General features: G+C 36.8%; 2 protein-coding genes and 1 pseudogene across 10 annotated transcripts; 2 read left to right on the forward strand and 1 right to left on the reverse strand.

The window, feature by feature from the left end:
- Nucleotides 1–1,858: 1,858 nt before the first annotated feature.
- LOC109147241 (F-box/kelch-repeat protein SKIP6-like) lies at nt 1,859–14,953 on the reverse strand. Of its 8 annotated transcripts, none has more exons than XR_002048612.1 (3): nt 13,720–14,953; nt 11,850–11,925; nt 11,402–11,733 (listed from the first exon to the last, which is right to left on the reverse strand). XR_002048612.1 is itself a non-coding variant. In XM_019294916.1 (2 exons), exon 1 carries the CDS (start codon nt 14,830–14,832, stop codon nt 13,753–13,755), a length of 1,080 nt encoding a protein of 359 aa, XP_019150461.1. In that variant the 5' UTR covers nt 14,833–14,953; the 3' UTR covers nt 1,859–1,870; nt 13,720–13,752. The 8 variants fall into 8 exon arrangements, 4 of the variants coding, with proteins under 4 accessions (XP_019150461.1, XP_019150440.1, XP_019150449.1 ...); XR_002048607.1 differs by having other exon boundaries at nt 13,715–14,951; XR_002048601.1 differs by having other exon boundaries at nt 11,402–11,736; nt 13,715–14,951.
- LOC109147271 (shikimate kinase, chloroplastic-like) lies at nt 5,444–10,527 on the forward strand. 2 transcript variants are annotated; one of them, XM_019294931.1, is made up of 11 exons: nt 5,445–5,629; nt 5,968–6,246; nt 8,332–8,390; nt 8,586–8,640; nt 8,726–8,798; nt 8,983–9,070; nt 9,522–9,604; nt 9,713–9,842; nt 9,977–10,055; nt 10,138–10,202; nt 10,389–10,527. In XM_019294931.1, the coding sequence occupies exons 2-11, from the start codon at nt 6,030–6,032 to the stop codon at nt 10,440–10,442; spliced, it is 903 nt and encodes a 300-aa protein (XP_019150476.1). In that variant the 5' UTR covers nt 5,445–5,629; nt 5,968–6,029; the 3' UTR covers nt 10,443–10,527. The 2 variants fall into 2 exon arrangements, with proteins under 2 accessions (XP_019150471.1, XP_019150476.1); XM_019294926.1 differs by having other exon boundaries at nt 5,444–5,629; nt 10,138–10,527.
- LOC109147285 lies at nt 6,987–7,956 on the forward strand (annotated as a pseudogene).
- Nucleotides 14,954–15,616: the final 663 nt, after the last annotated feature.

Raw genomic sequence — 15,616 nt, forward strand, 5'->3', positions numbered from 1 at the left:
CTGTCGCCACAGCTTACAACCTTGCATTAAAAACGGACAAAGGTGAGAATGGTATGTCATGGAATGCAATATGGAGACTGAAGGTGCCGAGAAAGATCAACATCTTCATTTGGCTTTTAAAACACAAGAAGCTAATGATGAACGTGGAGAGACGGCGACGTGGATTTACTGTTGATGCAAGATGCCCAAATTGCCACGAGCAAGAGGAAGACGCTCTTCACTGCCTCCGGGACTGCAACAAGGCAAAAGAGTTATGGGAAGTATTCTTACCTTATGGGGCCAAAAGGTGGCTCTTTTTATTGAATTTTGATGTTTGGCTTTATTGTAATGTGACAGGTAAGCTGGATGGTTACAAGGTGGATGACTGGAACATACTCTTTACAACCGCAACTTGGTGGATTTGGAAGTGGAGATGTAGCAAGGTGTTCAAAGACGAAAGTTGGACCTTAGGCATGAAGATTGACTGGATACAGGAGCAAAAGGAGATCACGATGAAAACCTTCGCACATCAGAAACTCCCACTGGCAGCAAAGAAAGATAGAGTAGACTGCAACACCCTAAACCAGGACTGGATGAGATGACATACTGTAATTTTGTGTGAAATGGTGAATTAACTATTTTACCTACTTTTCTTGTCAAACGGATGATGTGCAATTATAACACAGATAATCAAACAGATAGTCGATCAGAGATATTACCAGATAAAGAAAAGTGCGGAAAAGGTAAACAAGCAACACAAGATTTGGTTACCCAGTTCGATATAATGCGTATCTACATCTGGCGGACGATCACTGATCCGTCCAATCCACTAACTCAACTTCAAAGTACAAAGGTGGAGAAGTACAATCTCACCCGAGTTACAATACAAGGTAAGTACCCAATCTACCTTGAACTTAGTGGATTGTGAAGCCGGAGATCTACGCACTCAGAGGTCCACGAAAGTCCCTTCCATGGAGACCAGTCTCTGGTGCAGTCCGGTTCATGACAGGATCCTTCACTGCATCCAACAGCTGCGTGATCTTGGTGTCCACTGGTTTAAGCTCAGAATGTTCTTCTCAAATTCATCAACTCAGATCACCATGAATAACCAGTCTTGAGAAGAGCTTTTACGAACCAGAGAGAGAACGTAATACTCAAGTGCTTTCTTCTTGATTCTAGAGTGTATCGGATGGATTCATTAGTCCAACAATGAATCAGCACTTTTGAATATATAGTCTCTGGTTCAGGGAGGTATCCGTAATCTGTTACAACCAACTACTTCTTAGCAAGACTACGTAGATACCCCTTTGAGGTGAGAAGAGGAGCAAGGTCATTCTTGTAAAAACACCTCAAGGCATAACTGCCTTCTGCCAGCGCATATGCTGCTTAGACAATTAGTCTTTTTGTCAGCTTCTAGTCTTCACATAAGCTTCTGATGCATTCCCTGATCAATCAGGTCTTCAGCTTCAATACTTCAGACTAACTCTGACACGGCCTAACTAGTTTGTCATAATAATAATAAAGGCAATTACAAAGTTGGGGTTTACCTATCTAACCAAAACACTAACACATACAAACGCTACCTTTTCCCCAGAAAGCCAAATGACCGGGTGCGGTGGTGTGTTGCGTGATCACAAAAGGAAATGGCTAAGGTTTTTCAGCTGCATGACAAAGACCAAAAATGCAATAGAAGCCGAGTTGTGGGTAGTCTACTTGGGCCTTAAGTGGGCATGGGATCAGGGGAAGAGAAAGCTTCACTTACTAAACGATTCACAACAAGCCGTTGAATGGATAAATGGAAGCCCCGATCTTCTGGGTCATTGTGGCACCTTAGTTAAATGGAGCAAAGAGTGGCTAGAGAAGGATTGGACAGTTATCGTTGATTATACACCTCGCGAGAATAATGGAGTTGTTGACTGGTTGGCTAAGGAAGCTCCTAGAAGACAATACGAGTGGATTGAATTCCAAGGATAGTGATACAACTGCTACCACCCCACCCCTTCTCGTTCTCCCAAAATAATAATAATAATAATAATAATAATAATAATAATAATAATAATAATAAAAAAGTATTCAACCATTTTGGATTTTCTCTAACTTATTAGTAATATTTTTAACATAATGTCAATTGTAACTGGGATTGGACTATTGAACTATTTTAAAAAATATACTCCCTCTATCCTATTTTATGTGTCGGTTCGATTAATGAGACTTACTGAAGTTATTTACAATTTAATTTCTTATAATACCAAGTACATAATTAGTATGTAAAATTTATATATTTAGAAACTACATTAAAAGAACTATTAAACACACAAAAAAAAAATCAAATTTAAAAATGGGAAAATGGCACTTTTTCCCCCTGAGTTATATACCTATAGCATTTTTTCTCCCTGAATTATTGAAGTGGCTATTTTTCCCCCTGAAATGTTAAATGGACATATTTACCCTTAAAATAAATATTTCATTTATTTTTTTCTCCAACAAATTATGACCATAATTTGGTTCAAACCAAACAAACACTATAGCAACCAAACTGAAATATTCCAATTACAATTTAGAATCGAAACCCAATATTTAGAGTTTATTAAAATCGTGAACCGGAACGGACGGTTCATGTTCCGAACTAAAAAAATAAAATACATTTATTGTTGAATTTAGACTATTTTAAAATAAAGACAGTTCAAAATCGCGAACCGGATCCGGAATCACCGGTTCACGGTTCAAGATTCAATTTTTTTGATACATACTTTTAATAAATTGACATCTAAATATTGGGTTCTAGATCTGAATCATAACCGGAAACTTTTAATTCGATTGCTTTAGTGTCCGGTTCAGTTCAAACCGAACTGTGGACATCCCTACGTATACGCAATAATTTGTTGGAGAAGTAAAATAAATAAAATGTTTACTTTAAGGGTAGAAATGTCAATTTAATATATCAAGGGGGAAAAAGCACCACTTTTTAAATAATTGAGGGGGCTAATGTGCTTACCTAAATAATTGAGGGGGGAAAAGTGCTATAAGTATATAACTCAGGGAGAAAAAAGTGTCATTTTTCCTTTAAAAATTATAAGAAAATGCTAATAGAAAAATAAGAAAAAAGAAATAATTAGTTTGATCAATAAATAGTAAGTAGGTTTAGACAAAGTAGGTCTTACGAACAAAAAATAGCTGAGAAGAAGAAATCGCCATAGGATCATCTACCAGCTAAAGTATATGTTGGACTTTGCAAGGTAAATTGAGTAGATATTCAAGAGTGTAAAATCGAAAGCGCAGCGAAGACAGTGAACGAGTGAACATTCTGGAAATGGATTGCCTAGCTGAAGATGCAAGGCAATGTATCAATTAGGGGGATGTGAGGCTATTTTGGTAAATTTCAATACCTTTCCCTTAATAATATTAATATTAATTAATTAATGTTATATTTTAGTATTAGCATAGAATGTTTATAAGTACATTGCCTTAAAATTAATATAGTAATATATTAATATTAATATTAATATTATATAAGATTAATATTAATATTAATATTATATAAGTAGTGAATTAGTGGACTATTAAAAATATTAATAATATTAATACTACTAATAATAGTAATATTATTAGGGTTAATAATAATATTAATATATTAGGGTTAATAATAATATTAATATATTTCATTTACTTTTGAATTAGTGACTCTCTTTTAATATAATTTCATGAGATAATATTATAAGAATTTAGAGAAAAAAAAAAAAAAAAAAAAAAAACGGGTGACACAAACTTAGGCTCTGTTTGGCAGAGCTTATTTAGAAGTTTATAGCTTATTTTAAACTACTAATAAGCTATAAGCTCTGTTTGATAATGTTCTTAAGCTTAAAATAAGAGCTTATTTTAGAACGCTAACTTACGTAGCGTTTCAAAATAACTTCATAACTTTTTTTTTTTCCATCTTGTCCTTATTATTTTTAAAGAAATAACATCCTTCACCCTTTTCCAATTAAAACTCTTTTATCTTCTCTTTTATTCGCAACTTTCACCGCAATTATTATTATTATTATTATTATTATTATTATTATTATTATTATTATTATTATTAGATTCACAACAATATTACTAATTCATTATGGGATGCTAAATCATAATTATGCTAATAGTTTTATTTTAAAATGTTAAAACTGCTTGCCACCTACGCTCCGCCATCCATTCCAAGTTTAGGAGAGTCAAGGATTTGCTGGGAATTCCGGATCGAAGAAGAGGCAGATCAAACCACCTACGCTCCGCCATCCATTCCAAGTTTAGGAGAGTCAAGGATTTGCTGGGAATTCCGGATCGAAGAAGAGGCAGATCAAAATATGGTGCGGAAAAACTTTTTAAAGATAAAATATTAAATTTTAATATGTAAACAAACTAATTTAAATTTTATGAAAGATGTCATTTTTTGTCTTTTTACATTTATCAGCTTATCAAAAAGCTAATTTTACCAAACACTTTCAAGCATAACAGCTAGCTTAACAGCTCTTCAGCTAGGTTTACCAAACATAGCCTTAATAATTCAACATAATTATTATTTCAAAAAAAAAAAAGAATAAACAAATAAAAAAATTTTTATTTGTCATGCGGTGAATGTTAATAAACAATTTATTAACATTGAATAAATAAATGTTAATATTTAATTAACTTTACTTAGTCTATAAATATTATGTGTGCATGGGGACAATTACTTGTACTAGTAGTAATAATAATGCTGAAAAATTTAGAGTTGGAGTTCAACTTTTGGAAGAATAAAAATGCTGAAAAATACTTCGTTTACTAGGGTTAATATATTACTACTTCGTGGACAGATTTTAAGAATAATATATTAGGGTTAATAATAATAGGAATAAGGTTCAAATTGGCCACTGAACGTAACATGAAAATGCAATTAGGCCACTGAACGAAAAAAAAGTGCAATTAGATCATTGAACACTCAAAAAATGTGCAATTAGGCTACTGAACTCTCCAAACGTATGCAATTTTACCGGATAGCAAGTTACCATCAATTTTAGTAGGTTACCTGCTTACGTGACAGCTTAGTTGGCATTTTTAATAATTTTTAAATAATTTTTAATAATTAATTTTAATAATAAATTTTATAAAAAATTGGAAAAATTAAATAAAAAATAAAATAAAGTCGTTTTTATTTTTTTTAAAATTTTTTTAATAAAAAGTTATTATTAAAATTTATTAAAAATTAAAATTTATTAAAAATGCCAACTCAGCTGCCACGTAAGCAGATAACCTGCTAAAATTGAGGTAACCTGCTATCAAGTGAAATTGCACATTTTTGGAGTATTCAGTGACTTAATTGCACTTTTTTTTTTGTTTAGTGGCCTAATTACATTTTCAGGTTACGTTCAGTGGCCAATTTGAACCTTATTCCATAATAATATTAATATATTTCGTTTACTTTTGAATTAGTGACTGCTCCAACTACATTATCTCTTACCCACTCACCGGCTACCACCAAGTCACCAACTAAAAGTTTCCGCTTCATATAAATATAACCAATTTTGAAGCGTGAAGCACACCTACCTACCTCCACAATCTCCAGACTCCATTGCAGACAAGGAAGACCAAAGCCCGCTCATCTTTGCTTTCACCTTGTCCCTCGCCTTCCACGGTGCAGGTAAGCTAATGAAATTCGTTTGATTTTTTTTTTTTTTTTTTTTTTCAGTTTCGTTTAAGCTTCAATTTGATTACGACTGCAATTGGATTATAGTCTGAGTTATTAGGTAGGCTATTTAGTTAAGCAATTTCACAATCTGATTTATTAAATGGCTGAAATTCCTGTTTTTTAAATTTGTTTATAGCAAGCTTATTAATTGATAAACGGTTAAAATGAGTAAAACAAGTATTCTTTTGTTCATTTATTGTTGTGTTTTGAAGATTAATGTGAAAATGACAAGTTTCTGAGGGATTTGCGTGCAATGAATGTGGTGTTTAATGGGATTTCTGTTTTTGCAGAGATAGTATAGTGACGAATTAAGGTTATTGATCAATTGAGAGGAATTGGAGGAGTAGGATTTATGGAGGCAAAAATTGCAAGGAGTTTTCAACTCACCCCATGGATTAGTTCAGAAAATAGACTGCCAAAGTCGAATGGCTCGCTGAGTTTTTCCAAGTGTCAGACCAAACATCGGAGAAGTCAGATGTTTATTTCCTGTCACTTTCAACCTATAAAAGCCAAGAGTTGGCACAGACCATGTTTGCTGACGGCTTCATGTTCTTCTCAGAATTCTCAAGGTAGTTCTCTCTGTACTATGATATGGCATTTTGTCTCCAGATTGTATACTCAGTATTTCTTAAAACAATTACTTCATCACAGCACCGAGATTATTTGTACAATGTTAATGGATTCTCTGTTGCTAGATTCACAAAAGCTGATTAGCTTCAATTTAATTAGGAAAAATGTAGGATTGCCTTCACTATAAGAGTTCCCTAGTAGCCCTGTTATATTATCCTCATTGTATTAATGAAATAAACCAAAGTCTTTTATGACTTTTCTATTATGCTACCTGTTGGGGTTATGGGTTACAGCCACAACCGGGGTCCAATGGATGGTTCAATAAGAGAAGGCCTGGTCTGGACAGAGAAAGAGGCGCTCACTCAGAGGAAGGGGGAAAAAGTAATCTGGAAAGGGACACGTGGCTGGACCACGTAGCGGTAGCACAACACAGTGACAGTGGTACAGCTAGCAAAGATGGTGGTGCAGAGAAGGCAGAGCATGGTCTGGTGCACCAGTCCTTGGCTGACAACTCCTACTCACAAGTATAAATAGAGTGGAAAGAGACTTGGAGAGGGGATCCAATATAGAGAATATTGTTACACTGTCACTTTGATCTCACTATCCTTGTAATATTTGGGTTTTCCTTCTTGTAACAAACAATACTACTTGGGAAGAGATACTCGGGAAGTGACCCTTTTCAAAGCCAGATCCTTCTCTTCTTTCATTGTTTTCCTTAATCTTTGTTGTTAAGTGAGTGCTAAATCACAGCACCCCCAGGTCCAAAAAAACCCTAGCCAGCTCCAATTCTCTCTAAACTGAACTTCCTTGCTTTCTCAGTCGCTGAAAATGGAGTTTTGGGGTGTTGAGGTAAAAAGTGGAGAGCCTCTCTCTGTAAAGCCTGGAGATGGCATGGTCTTGCACCTTTCACAGGCTAATCTTGGTGAGGTGAAGAAACTGCATGGTTCTGAATCTGTTTGCTTGTTTGTGAATGTTGATGGGAAGAAATTAGTTCTTGGAACTCTTATCTAGATAAGCTTCCCCAGCAACAATTTGACTTAATTTTTGACAAGGACTTTGAAATTATCACACAACTAGAAGAATGGAAATGTCTACTTTTATGGATTCAAGGCTCAAAATCCAATTGCAGATGATGATGATGATCAAGAATCTGATTCTGATGAGGATAGTCCCCCCACCTTCAAAGAACCTGAGACTGTTGTTAAGCCAGAGAAACAAGCTGGTTCAGAGAAGTCTGATTTTGCAAAGAGTTCTGCGTCAGATAAGAAAGTGAAAATTAAGGAGCCGCATAAAGATGTGAAGGCTAAGGAAGATGAAAGCAGTGATGAATATATGGGTTCTTCTTCTGATGATGATTTGTCTGATGAAGATATGGATTCCTCTGATGGTGAGGATGAGGATGAGAGTAACGAGACACCCAAAAAGGTTGAATCTGGCAAGAAATGGCTTGCTGAATCTGAGAAGGCACCTGCTTCTGATAAGAACAAGAAAGCAAAAATGGAAACTCCTCAAAAAACTAGTGGCAAGAAAAGCAGTGTGCATGTGGCTACTCCTTACCCTTTAAAACAGGCTAAGGCTGCTGCAAACAAGCCAAATCAGCCAACTCCAAAATCAGCTGGCTCTCATACCTGCAAGTCTTGCAACAGGACTTTGGTTCTGAAGTTGCTCTTAATTCCCGTACAAAGGCTAAACATAGTTCTGGAAAGTGATGAGTATACACTATACAGAGAGCTTAAATGTCTCTGCATTGCTTATAGTCCTGGCTTACTCATTAGCTTTTTGTGGTTCACCTAATGTAAAGGCCACTCTTGTTAGTCTTTTAGCTGTAGCATATTGGTACTGGAGTTGTCAGGTGGGCTGCTCTTGGGTTAAATAGGATCTAAAATTATACTCATCTCTGCTTTATTTAAAAAAAAAAAACTGGACATATTGAATGTACATGAAGACACACATAATTTATGTACAAATGCAAATAACTCAAATAGTGTTGGCATGCCTCAAAGAAATCCAAATGGAAAATTAACAACGTACTTGCATGTTCTCATTGATGTTTTTTTTTAATGCATTATAATTTTTCTTTGCAGCTTCTATTATGGAATCTGAAAACTCTCTACCATCCCTTGATGAAGTTCAAGTTTTGAAGGTAACCTTTTTCTTCTTAGTATTTTACATGTTGTGTCTCAGACAAAAATACTGTAATCCATTTTGATTGCTATAGAGATGTTCATAGCAGTTTAAGGGCTTCAGCATTACAATCCTGAATATTTTAAAGTAAACATTTTTGAGCTTGTTTTAAACAGCTTTACACATTCATCTTACCGAGTTATTTCTGTTGTAGAGTAAGTCAGAAGAGATTGAACCGTACCTAAGCGGGCGATGCATATATCTTGTTGGTGAGCTTTGTTACCAGTATTTTCTATAAATAGCTCTTAAGGTCTAAATTTCATTCAACTGTCTAATATGCATATTAAATGTCAGGAATGATGGGCTCTGGCAAAACAACCGTTGGCAGAATTATTGCAGAGGCACTTGGCTATGCATTTTTTGACTGGTTAATCTCTATAGTCTTTTTTAAAATAGGTTATTGTTGATATTTATTGTGAGTTATGTAAATCAGTGATAATAGGAAAATACGAACTTGGGTACACATGCTTTTGTGTTTAAACAAGCCACAACTATCCTTACTATGTTGTTATCTAATGAATATGAATTATTTTACCTTGTGAATACTTCAGTGATACACTTATAGAGCAAGCTGTTGGTGGAACAAGTGTTGCTGAAATCTTTAAGCTACACGGCGAGGGCTTCTTTAGAGACAATGAGGTAAGTAACAGAAATCTTTTCTCCTTGCATCTTCTTCATCATTCTTCTCAATTCTCATGTATGTGGAAGCATTCCATGCTTTGCTCTTTAGATATCTCCTAAACAATAGTGTAATCAAAACTTTCCCTGCACAATGGTGAAGGGATTGAAATTGTTGTGTACCACTCTCACTTCCTTGTACACAGTGGCGTGCAGTAGCCATGTGGCAAAATAAGGCTATCTGATGCAATAAAGTGTAGTGGAAGCTTGGACCATATAAACACAAGGGCACTTATAGTAGTAGGTGATTGTTTTCCACAAAATATATTGCTTAAAACTTAAATAAGGGTTGCCTTATTGGATGTGCAGAGATGAAACAAAGGCTGCTCAGTGTCAAATGGTTCAATTCTTATCAGTTTATCTTTCTTATTCCTTGTACTGAATAATTATGTTTTCTACTTCTGCATTTTAGACAGAGGTCTTGCGCAAGCTTTCTTTGATGCGTGAGGTTGTTGTTTCCACTGGTGGGGGTGCGGTTGTTCGGCCCATTAACTGGTACAAACATTTAAGCATCAAATACAAAGTCTTGCTTTTAGTATTTATATAATCAAATTCTTTGTCTGCCATGCCATTAGCTGGTGATGTTTTCTGGAATTCGCGCAGGAGATATATGCACAAGGGTATTAGTGTCTGGTTAGATGTACCTGTGGATGCCTTAGCTAGGAGAATTTCAGCAGTTGGAACTCATTCCCGGCCCCTATTACATAATGAATCTGGGGACATTTATGCCAAGGTTTACAACTTAACCCTAAAATTGCACATCTGGAAATGGCTCCAAATTTCTAATTTGATTATGAATGTTGAGAAAGACAGTAGAAATACTAATGCTTGCTTTGTTGGGATACTTTTTTTTTTTTACTCATATAGACTCTCAAACGTTTGTCTACACTTCTGGACGAGAGGGGGGATGCATATGCCAATTCCAAAGCTAGGGTTTGCCTAGAAAGTATGAAATCATTGTGTTCTGTTTTAGTTCCAATCATACTTCTGTTAAAATGTCTTGAGAATAACGGTGTAAGCTTTTTCAGATATTGCTGCAAAAAGCGGTTGCATTGATGTTTGCACTATCACTCCTATGGAGATTGCCATTGAGGTCCGTCTCCTTGTCTCTCTTTCTCTCTCTTTTATTTCTGTGTATATCCAATCTTTTCTTGCAATTGTCTGCATTTATAGCATTTTTTAGCATGTGAATGTGGTTTCTAGCATTTTTTACACTCTAAATCGATACATAGGCAACAATAAGTATTTGCATAGCTAACTTGGTCTCGCTCACATCCAGGCACTTGTACAAATTGGAAACTTCTTGAAGAAAGAAAGTAGAGAAGTGCATTGAGCTCCATCATATACATGCATTTTGGGTGGTAGCTCCTCTGCTTCTGTTTTTTTTTTTTTTTTTTGTTCTTCTTTTTCCTGTCCAACGACAACATGTAATAGGAATAGTTGTTTGGAAAGACTAAAAACATATGCTGCATTATTTGGTCAAAATATCTCTGAGGTCCCTTTACTATAGTGTTTTGTTCAATTTAGTCCTTCTAATTTAATTTTGTTCATATTAATCCCTATACTTTAAAAATTGAAACAATTAAGGACAATAACTGATGTGAGCAAATATTATGTATTTATTTTGGACATATTAATGTAATATATTGATGGTAAAACTGTAAAATTAATTAATTTTAAATATTTATAAAAAAATATATATATGAGTTGGCATGTAAGTATGATGACGTGGTAGAGATAATGTCAACGCCATATAAGTTATTGTCCTTAATTGTTTCACTTTTTAAAGTACAGGGATTAAATTGAATAAAGTACAAGGATTAAATTGAACAAAATTAAGGTAAAAGGACTAAATCGAACAAAACATTATAGTACAGGGACCTCATAGGTACTTTGACCGCATTATTTTGTCTGTGTCCTTGATAAAATGTTGTAGATTTGTCTAACATTTTGCTCATTAAAAGTTATGAGTGCCATACTAGTAGCTTATTTTGAAAATAAAAATAAAAAGTTAGTAGCTTATTTTGAGACAAATAAATTATTATTTAAAGTTCCCATGTTTTACTAAAACAGAGTTTATATAATCCATAAATCTCATCATCTCATTTGTAGAAAAGATGTTGATGAGGCATAGAGACACTTCATGTCTTAATGCATGCTCCAACAGATGAGCATAGCATCTATGGTACTGTTCGATTTATATATCCACAACTTCAAATGATAAAATTTTCCCTTCTTCTTTCCTTTCATTCTTCACTATCTCCCATCGACACAAACATTAGATCCTGATAATGGCTTGAAGGATATGAATTCCAATTAATGAAACAAAGACTAAAAATACATTTCAACAGTTTATGAGATAGATAGTGGGGAATGTTATCTCCTGATAACTCACTCTTATACAATCAAAATACAAACAGATATGAAAAGAGTTTAGGTGTTATACAAAAATTATTGACAGAATATGCCTTGCTACCTGCCTGCATTAGCATTAACTAACGAAAGGTATGACCATACTGCTTCATTTAAGAAGGGAGCAAAAGCCTCGAACAGTTTGAATCTTTTGCCTTCTGAGGGGAGGGGAGGGGAGGCAAGTGATATACCATTCTCCTCGAGGGCACGCACTGCTGAAGAAATATCAGGTAGCAAATAGATCAACTTGCGTAGATCAAGCATGCATGTTGGAAATTGGAATATCATATCCTTGCACACACATCTTTCACGATTTGAATAATTTTACCATTTGTGCAAGGTACAAGCTTCACACCCAATCACTCTGCACCCTTCTGTAGTCTTACAGATGTAGTTCATTGATTCTGCAAATATTGGTAGATGCATTAGAAGCCATTTACCAAAAAAAATGAAAAGACACTTGTACCTTGATAACGGTATAAAAATCCTAGAAACAAACAAAATAGAAATTGTTTGTAACCACCAACTGAAAAAAATAAAGGCAAAAAATTTTTCAGTTTGTTCTGATAACGAATAGTGTGTCCAGTTTAGTATGCATTTGTATGCCAAGAATTTTAATTCTATTTTTTTGGATAGAATGTTAGACCATGGGTAATATTTCCCAACCTCACTCAAAATGGTACATTATCCTCTAAAGTTGGAATTCGAAATTCACAAATCTTGCTTATATTGATACACCATGATTGGATTTTCCATATCCTGGATTCTGGAAATGTGTCTCTCCAGCCCCACTCAGTCATTATTCTGCTCACTCCTCCTAGTACAGTCATGTATGCAATTAACAATCCCGAAAACGGTCATCTTGGTGTTATAGGCCAGGATATCTAGGATCGCGTCACAGGCTTAGAAACATAGGAATAAAAACGAAGCTTTTCTGGAGTGCTTCTTCTCCCCAAATGAAGCGTTTTTTTGGAGTGCTTCTTCTCCCCAAATGAAGCGTTTTATAGAAAGCCATTTCTTCTAATACCTAGGCATCTATTTATAGAAAATAAAAACTACCCACTACCTTAAAGTGCTCTAACTACCTAAGAAAGTGGTCATCCCACTACTACAATAATAATAATAACTGCAGCAACACTTGTATCATTTCCCCGCCCATCAAAATCACCTTGTCCTCAAGGTGATGGTACACAGTGCCGGGCGACGTCCCAACGAGCTGGCAGCAACGCTGGCTGGAAACGACACAGCAGCTGGAGTTCGCACGGTGGAGACTGATGCGGACTGCCCCCCTGGCCTTGACGGCGCTGGAGCTGTCTCGGAGTTCGTCGGTGGTGCTGCGTGGCTGCTGGAGGTGACAACTGGCTCCTTCCCGGCCAGAAATTGTCGAAACATTGCATGTAATACAGCCTGGTCAGCCAGCACTGCACGAAGCGAATGGACCACCCCGCGAATCGCAGTAACAGAGTCGGCCAACGTTGTGTTGCCCATGACGACTGACTCTGATACCAAATGTTATAGGCCAGGATATCTAGGATCGGGCTTAGAAACATAGGAATAAAAACGATGCTTTTCTGGAGTGCTTCTTCTCTCCAAATGAAGCGTTTTTTTTGGAGTGCTTCTTCTCCCCCAATCTTCCATTTAATAGGAAGCCAAAATACAAAGTTCCCAGATGTCCCTTCTTCTAATACCTAGGGCATCTATTTATAGAAGATAAAAACTACCCACTACCTTAAAGTGCTCTAACTACCTAAGGAAGTGGTCATCCCACTACTACAATAATAATAAGGTAAAGTGCTCTAACTACCTAAGGAAGTGGTCATCCCACTACTACAATAATAATAATAATAAGGTAAAGTGCTCTAACTACCTAAGGAAGTGGTCATTCCACTACTACAATAATAATAATAATAACTGCAGCAACACTTGTATCACTTGGAGTCTTGGACTCTCCAATTCAACGAATATATGAATAGCATATATAGAAGCACATTCACCATCTTCAGATAGTGTTAACTAAATTAAATGGACAGTATTTGTAATGCCACATTCAACATAAAACATAATATACATACTCATATCGATCACAGCTTGAATTTCACCAGCTAAACTAAGCTAACACGAAATGAAATTACGGGTATAAGTAATAAACACTTAAAACAAAGCTCGAAAGAAAGCAATAACATTACCATTTACCATACCATGGGTGAAGTGGTGAAGTAGAGATCACAATATCAAATGTCAACAGCCATACAATGCACAATGGAGGCACCATTTGGAACAAGATGAATTGCGTCGGACCATATAAGGGTCCCACTTAAATCCCCATTTTCATCCTTCCTAACCTTAATCTCTGCACACATTATCTGAATCTCCTTACTGCTACCTTTGCCTTCCCACACCACACACAATCTCTCATCAAAGTTCACCATTGTTGCACCACACAAGAACCTTGGCAACCTATTCTCCACTCCCTTGAGCTCCTTCCACACATCTTCTTTCACATCATATCCCCTAATTTTGCCCAAATAATCATAACAATACAGCACCCCACCCACCACCGCTGCCCGCCCCCTCCACCCCAAGTCTAGCCGCTTTGGGACAGACCCCCACTGTCCAGCCCCCACATCGTACACCACCCCGCCCCTATCCGCCATTGCATACACTCTACCATCCATTACTGTGCTGGCATGCATCCATTTGTCCCGGACCTCAATCTGGCTAGGGAAAGCTGACCACGACCCGGAAACCGGGTCAAAAACCTCAGCCCAGTTCATCGATCGGACCCAGTTATCAACAACGCAGCCACCCATCACGTAAATCCTCCCGCCCACCACTCCGGCAGCGGCAAACTCCCTGCTAATCTTCATTCTTGGCCCCACTTCCCAACAATTAAACCAACAATCGAAAACCCATACATGGTTGGAAGGAATATCGTTGATAGATCCACCAATTACATAGATTTTATGACCCAAAACTGCATAAGCGGCGCCGATGGGCCTTGAAGGGATGGGCGGGAGAAGAACAGGGTTTCTGGTATTGGGGGAATTGGGGCGCTGGAGGAAAGTGAACCAGTGGGAAGCGGAGTTGATGCGGAGGTTGAGGTAGAGGAAGGTCTGGGTGGTGCGGAGATGGGATCGAGTGGCGAAGAGCGCAGGTGAACAACGCAGAGTGAACCTCCATGATTTGCAGACTAGAGAGAGGATGGGGTGGTGTATCCGAGGGACCCGAGCCAGGCACTGCATAGCGACATCGTTTGGGAGGCCGGGGATCAACTGCGTCGAGGGTAGCTCCATGCTGCTCCGCTCCGCCATCGCTTCGCCGGCGAGGAAGCTTAGCAACGGGAAGACGAGCGGTCTAAATTCATAAGGCTTCTTAGGTTGTGTTTATCAAACACCCAATGAGTCATGCTTTTATAACTATTATAAAAGCTAATTCCATAAGTACAGCAAACAACAAGTTGAGATGGTTGAGTTGGTTTAAGGCGTCAAATTAAAATTCTAGTCTGAAAAGGTGTGACTTCAAATCTCACTCTCAACAATACCATATTATGACTTTTAGCAATACAATTCTCACCCTGTAATTTAAAAAATGTAATCTATTTTTGCCCTAAAATTAATCTATATTATAATTTTCCCACCTTTTTTTTAAAATTAAAAACGTAATCTATAATATAATTTTTCTTAAAACCGTAGTTCATTAATAGTAAATCAATATACTACAAATCAAATTTCATTTCTCTACTCTATTAAAACTAGTTACCACATGTGCATTGTGCAAATTGTCCAATGTTCAATGTGTATTTTTAAATTAGTGTTGGTAGGATATATCCCGACCGACCTAAGATGTTTTCCATGTGGGTTAGTGCAAGTTTCTTAGCTTGGGCGCTGCAGCGAAGGGATGGTCGGTACCGGGTGTCCATGCACCTTTTGTATTGCTCTTCTGTCAAAGTCAGTCGGACCCGACCGATGTTCTGCCCGACCACCGTACCTTTGTTCTACGAAGAGACAGTATCTTTAGAGAGGGGCACATGGCGACTCTAGGTGTTGACAGAGAATGCTCACCAGGTTGGGGCACGTGGATGTTACGTGGATTACA

The sequence above is a fragment of the Ipomoea nil genome, unplaced genomic scaffold (genome assembly GCF_001879475.1).
Source record: "Ipomoea nil cultivar Tokyo-kokei standard unplaced genomic scaffold, Asagao_1.1 scaffold0261, whole genome shotgun sequence".
Lineage (NCBI taxonomy): Eukaryota > Viridiplantae > Streptophyta > Magnoliopsida > Solanales > Convolvulaceae > Ipomoea > Ipomoea nil.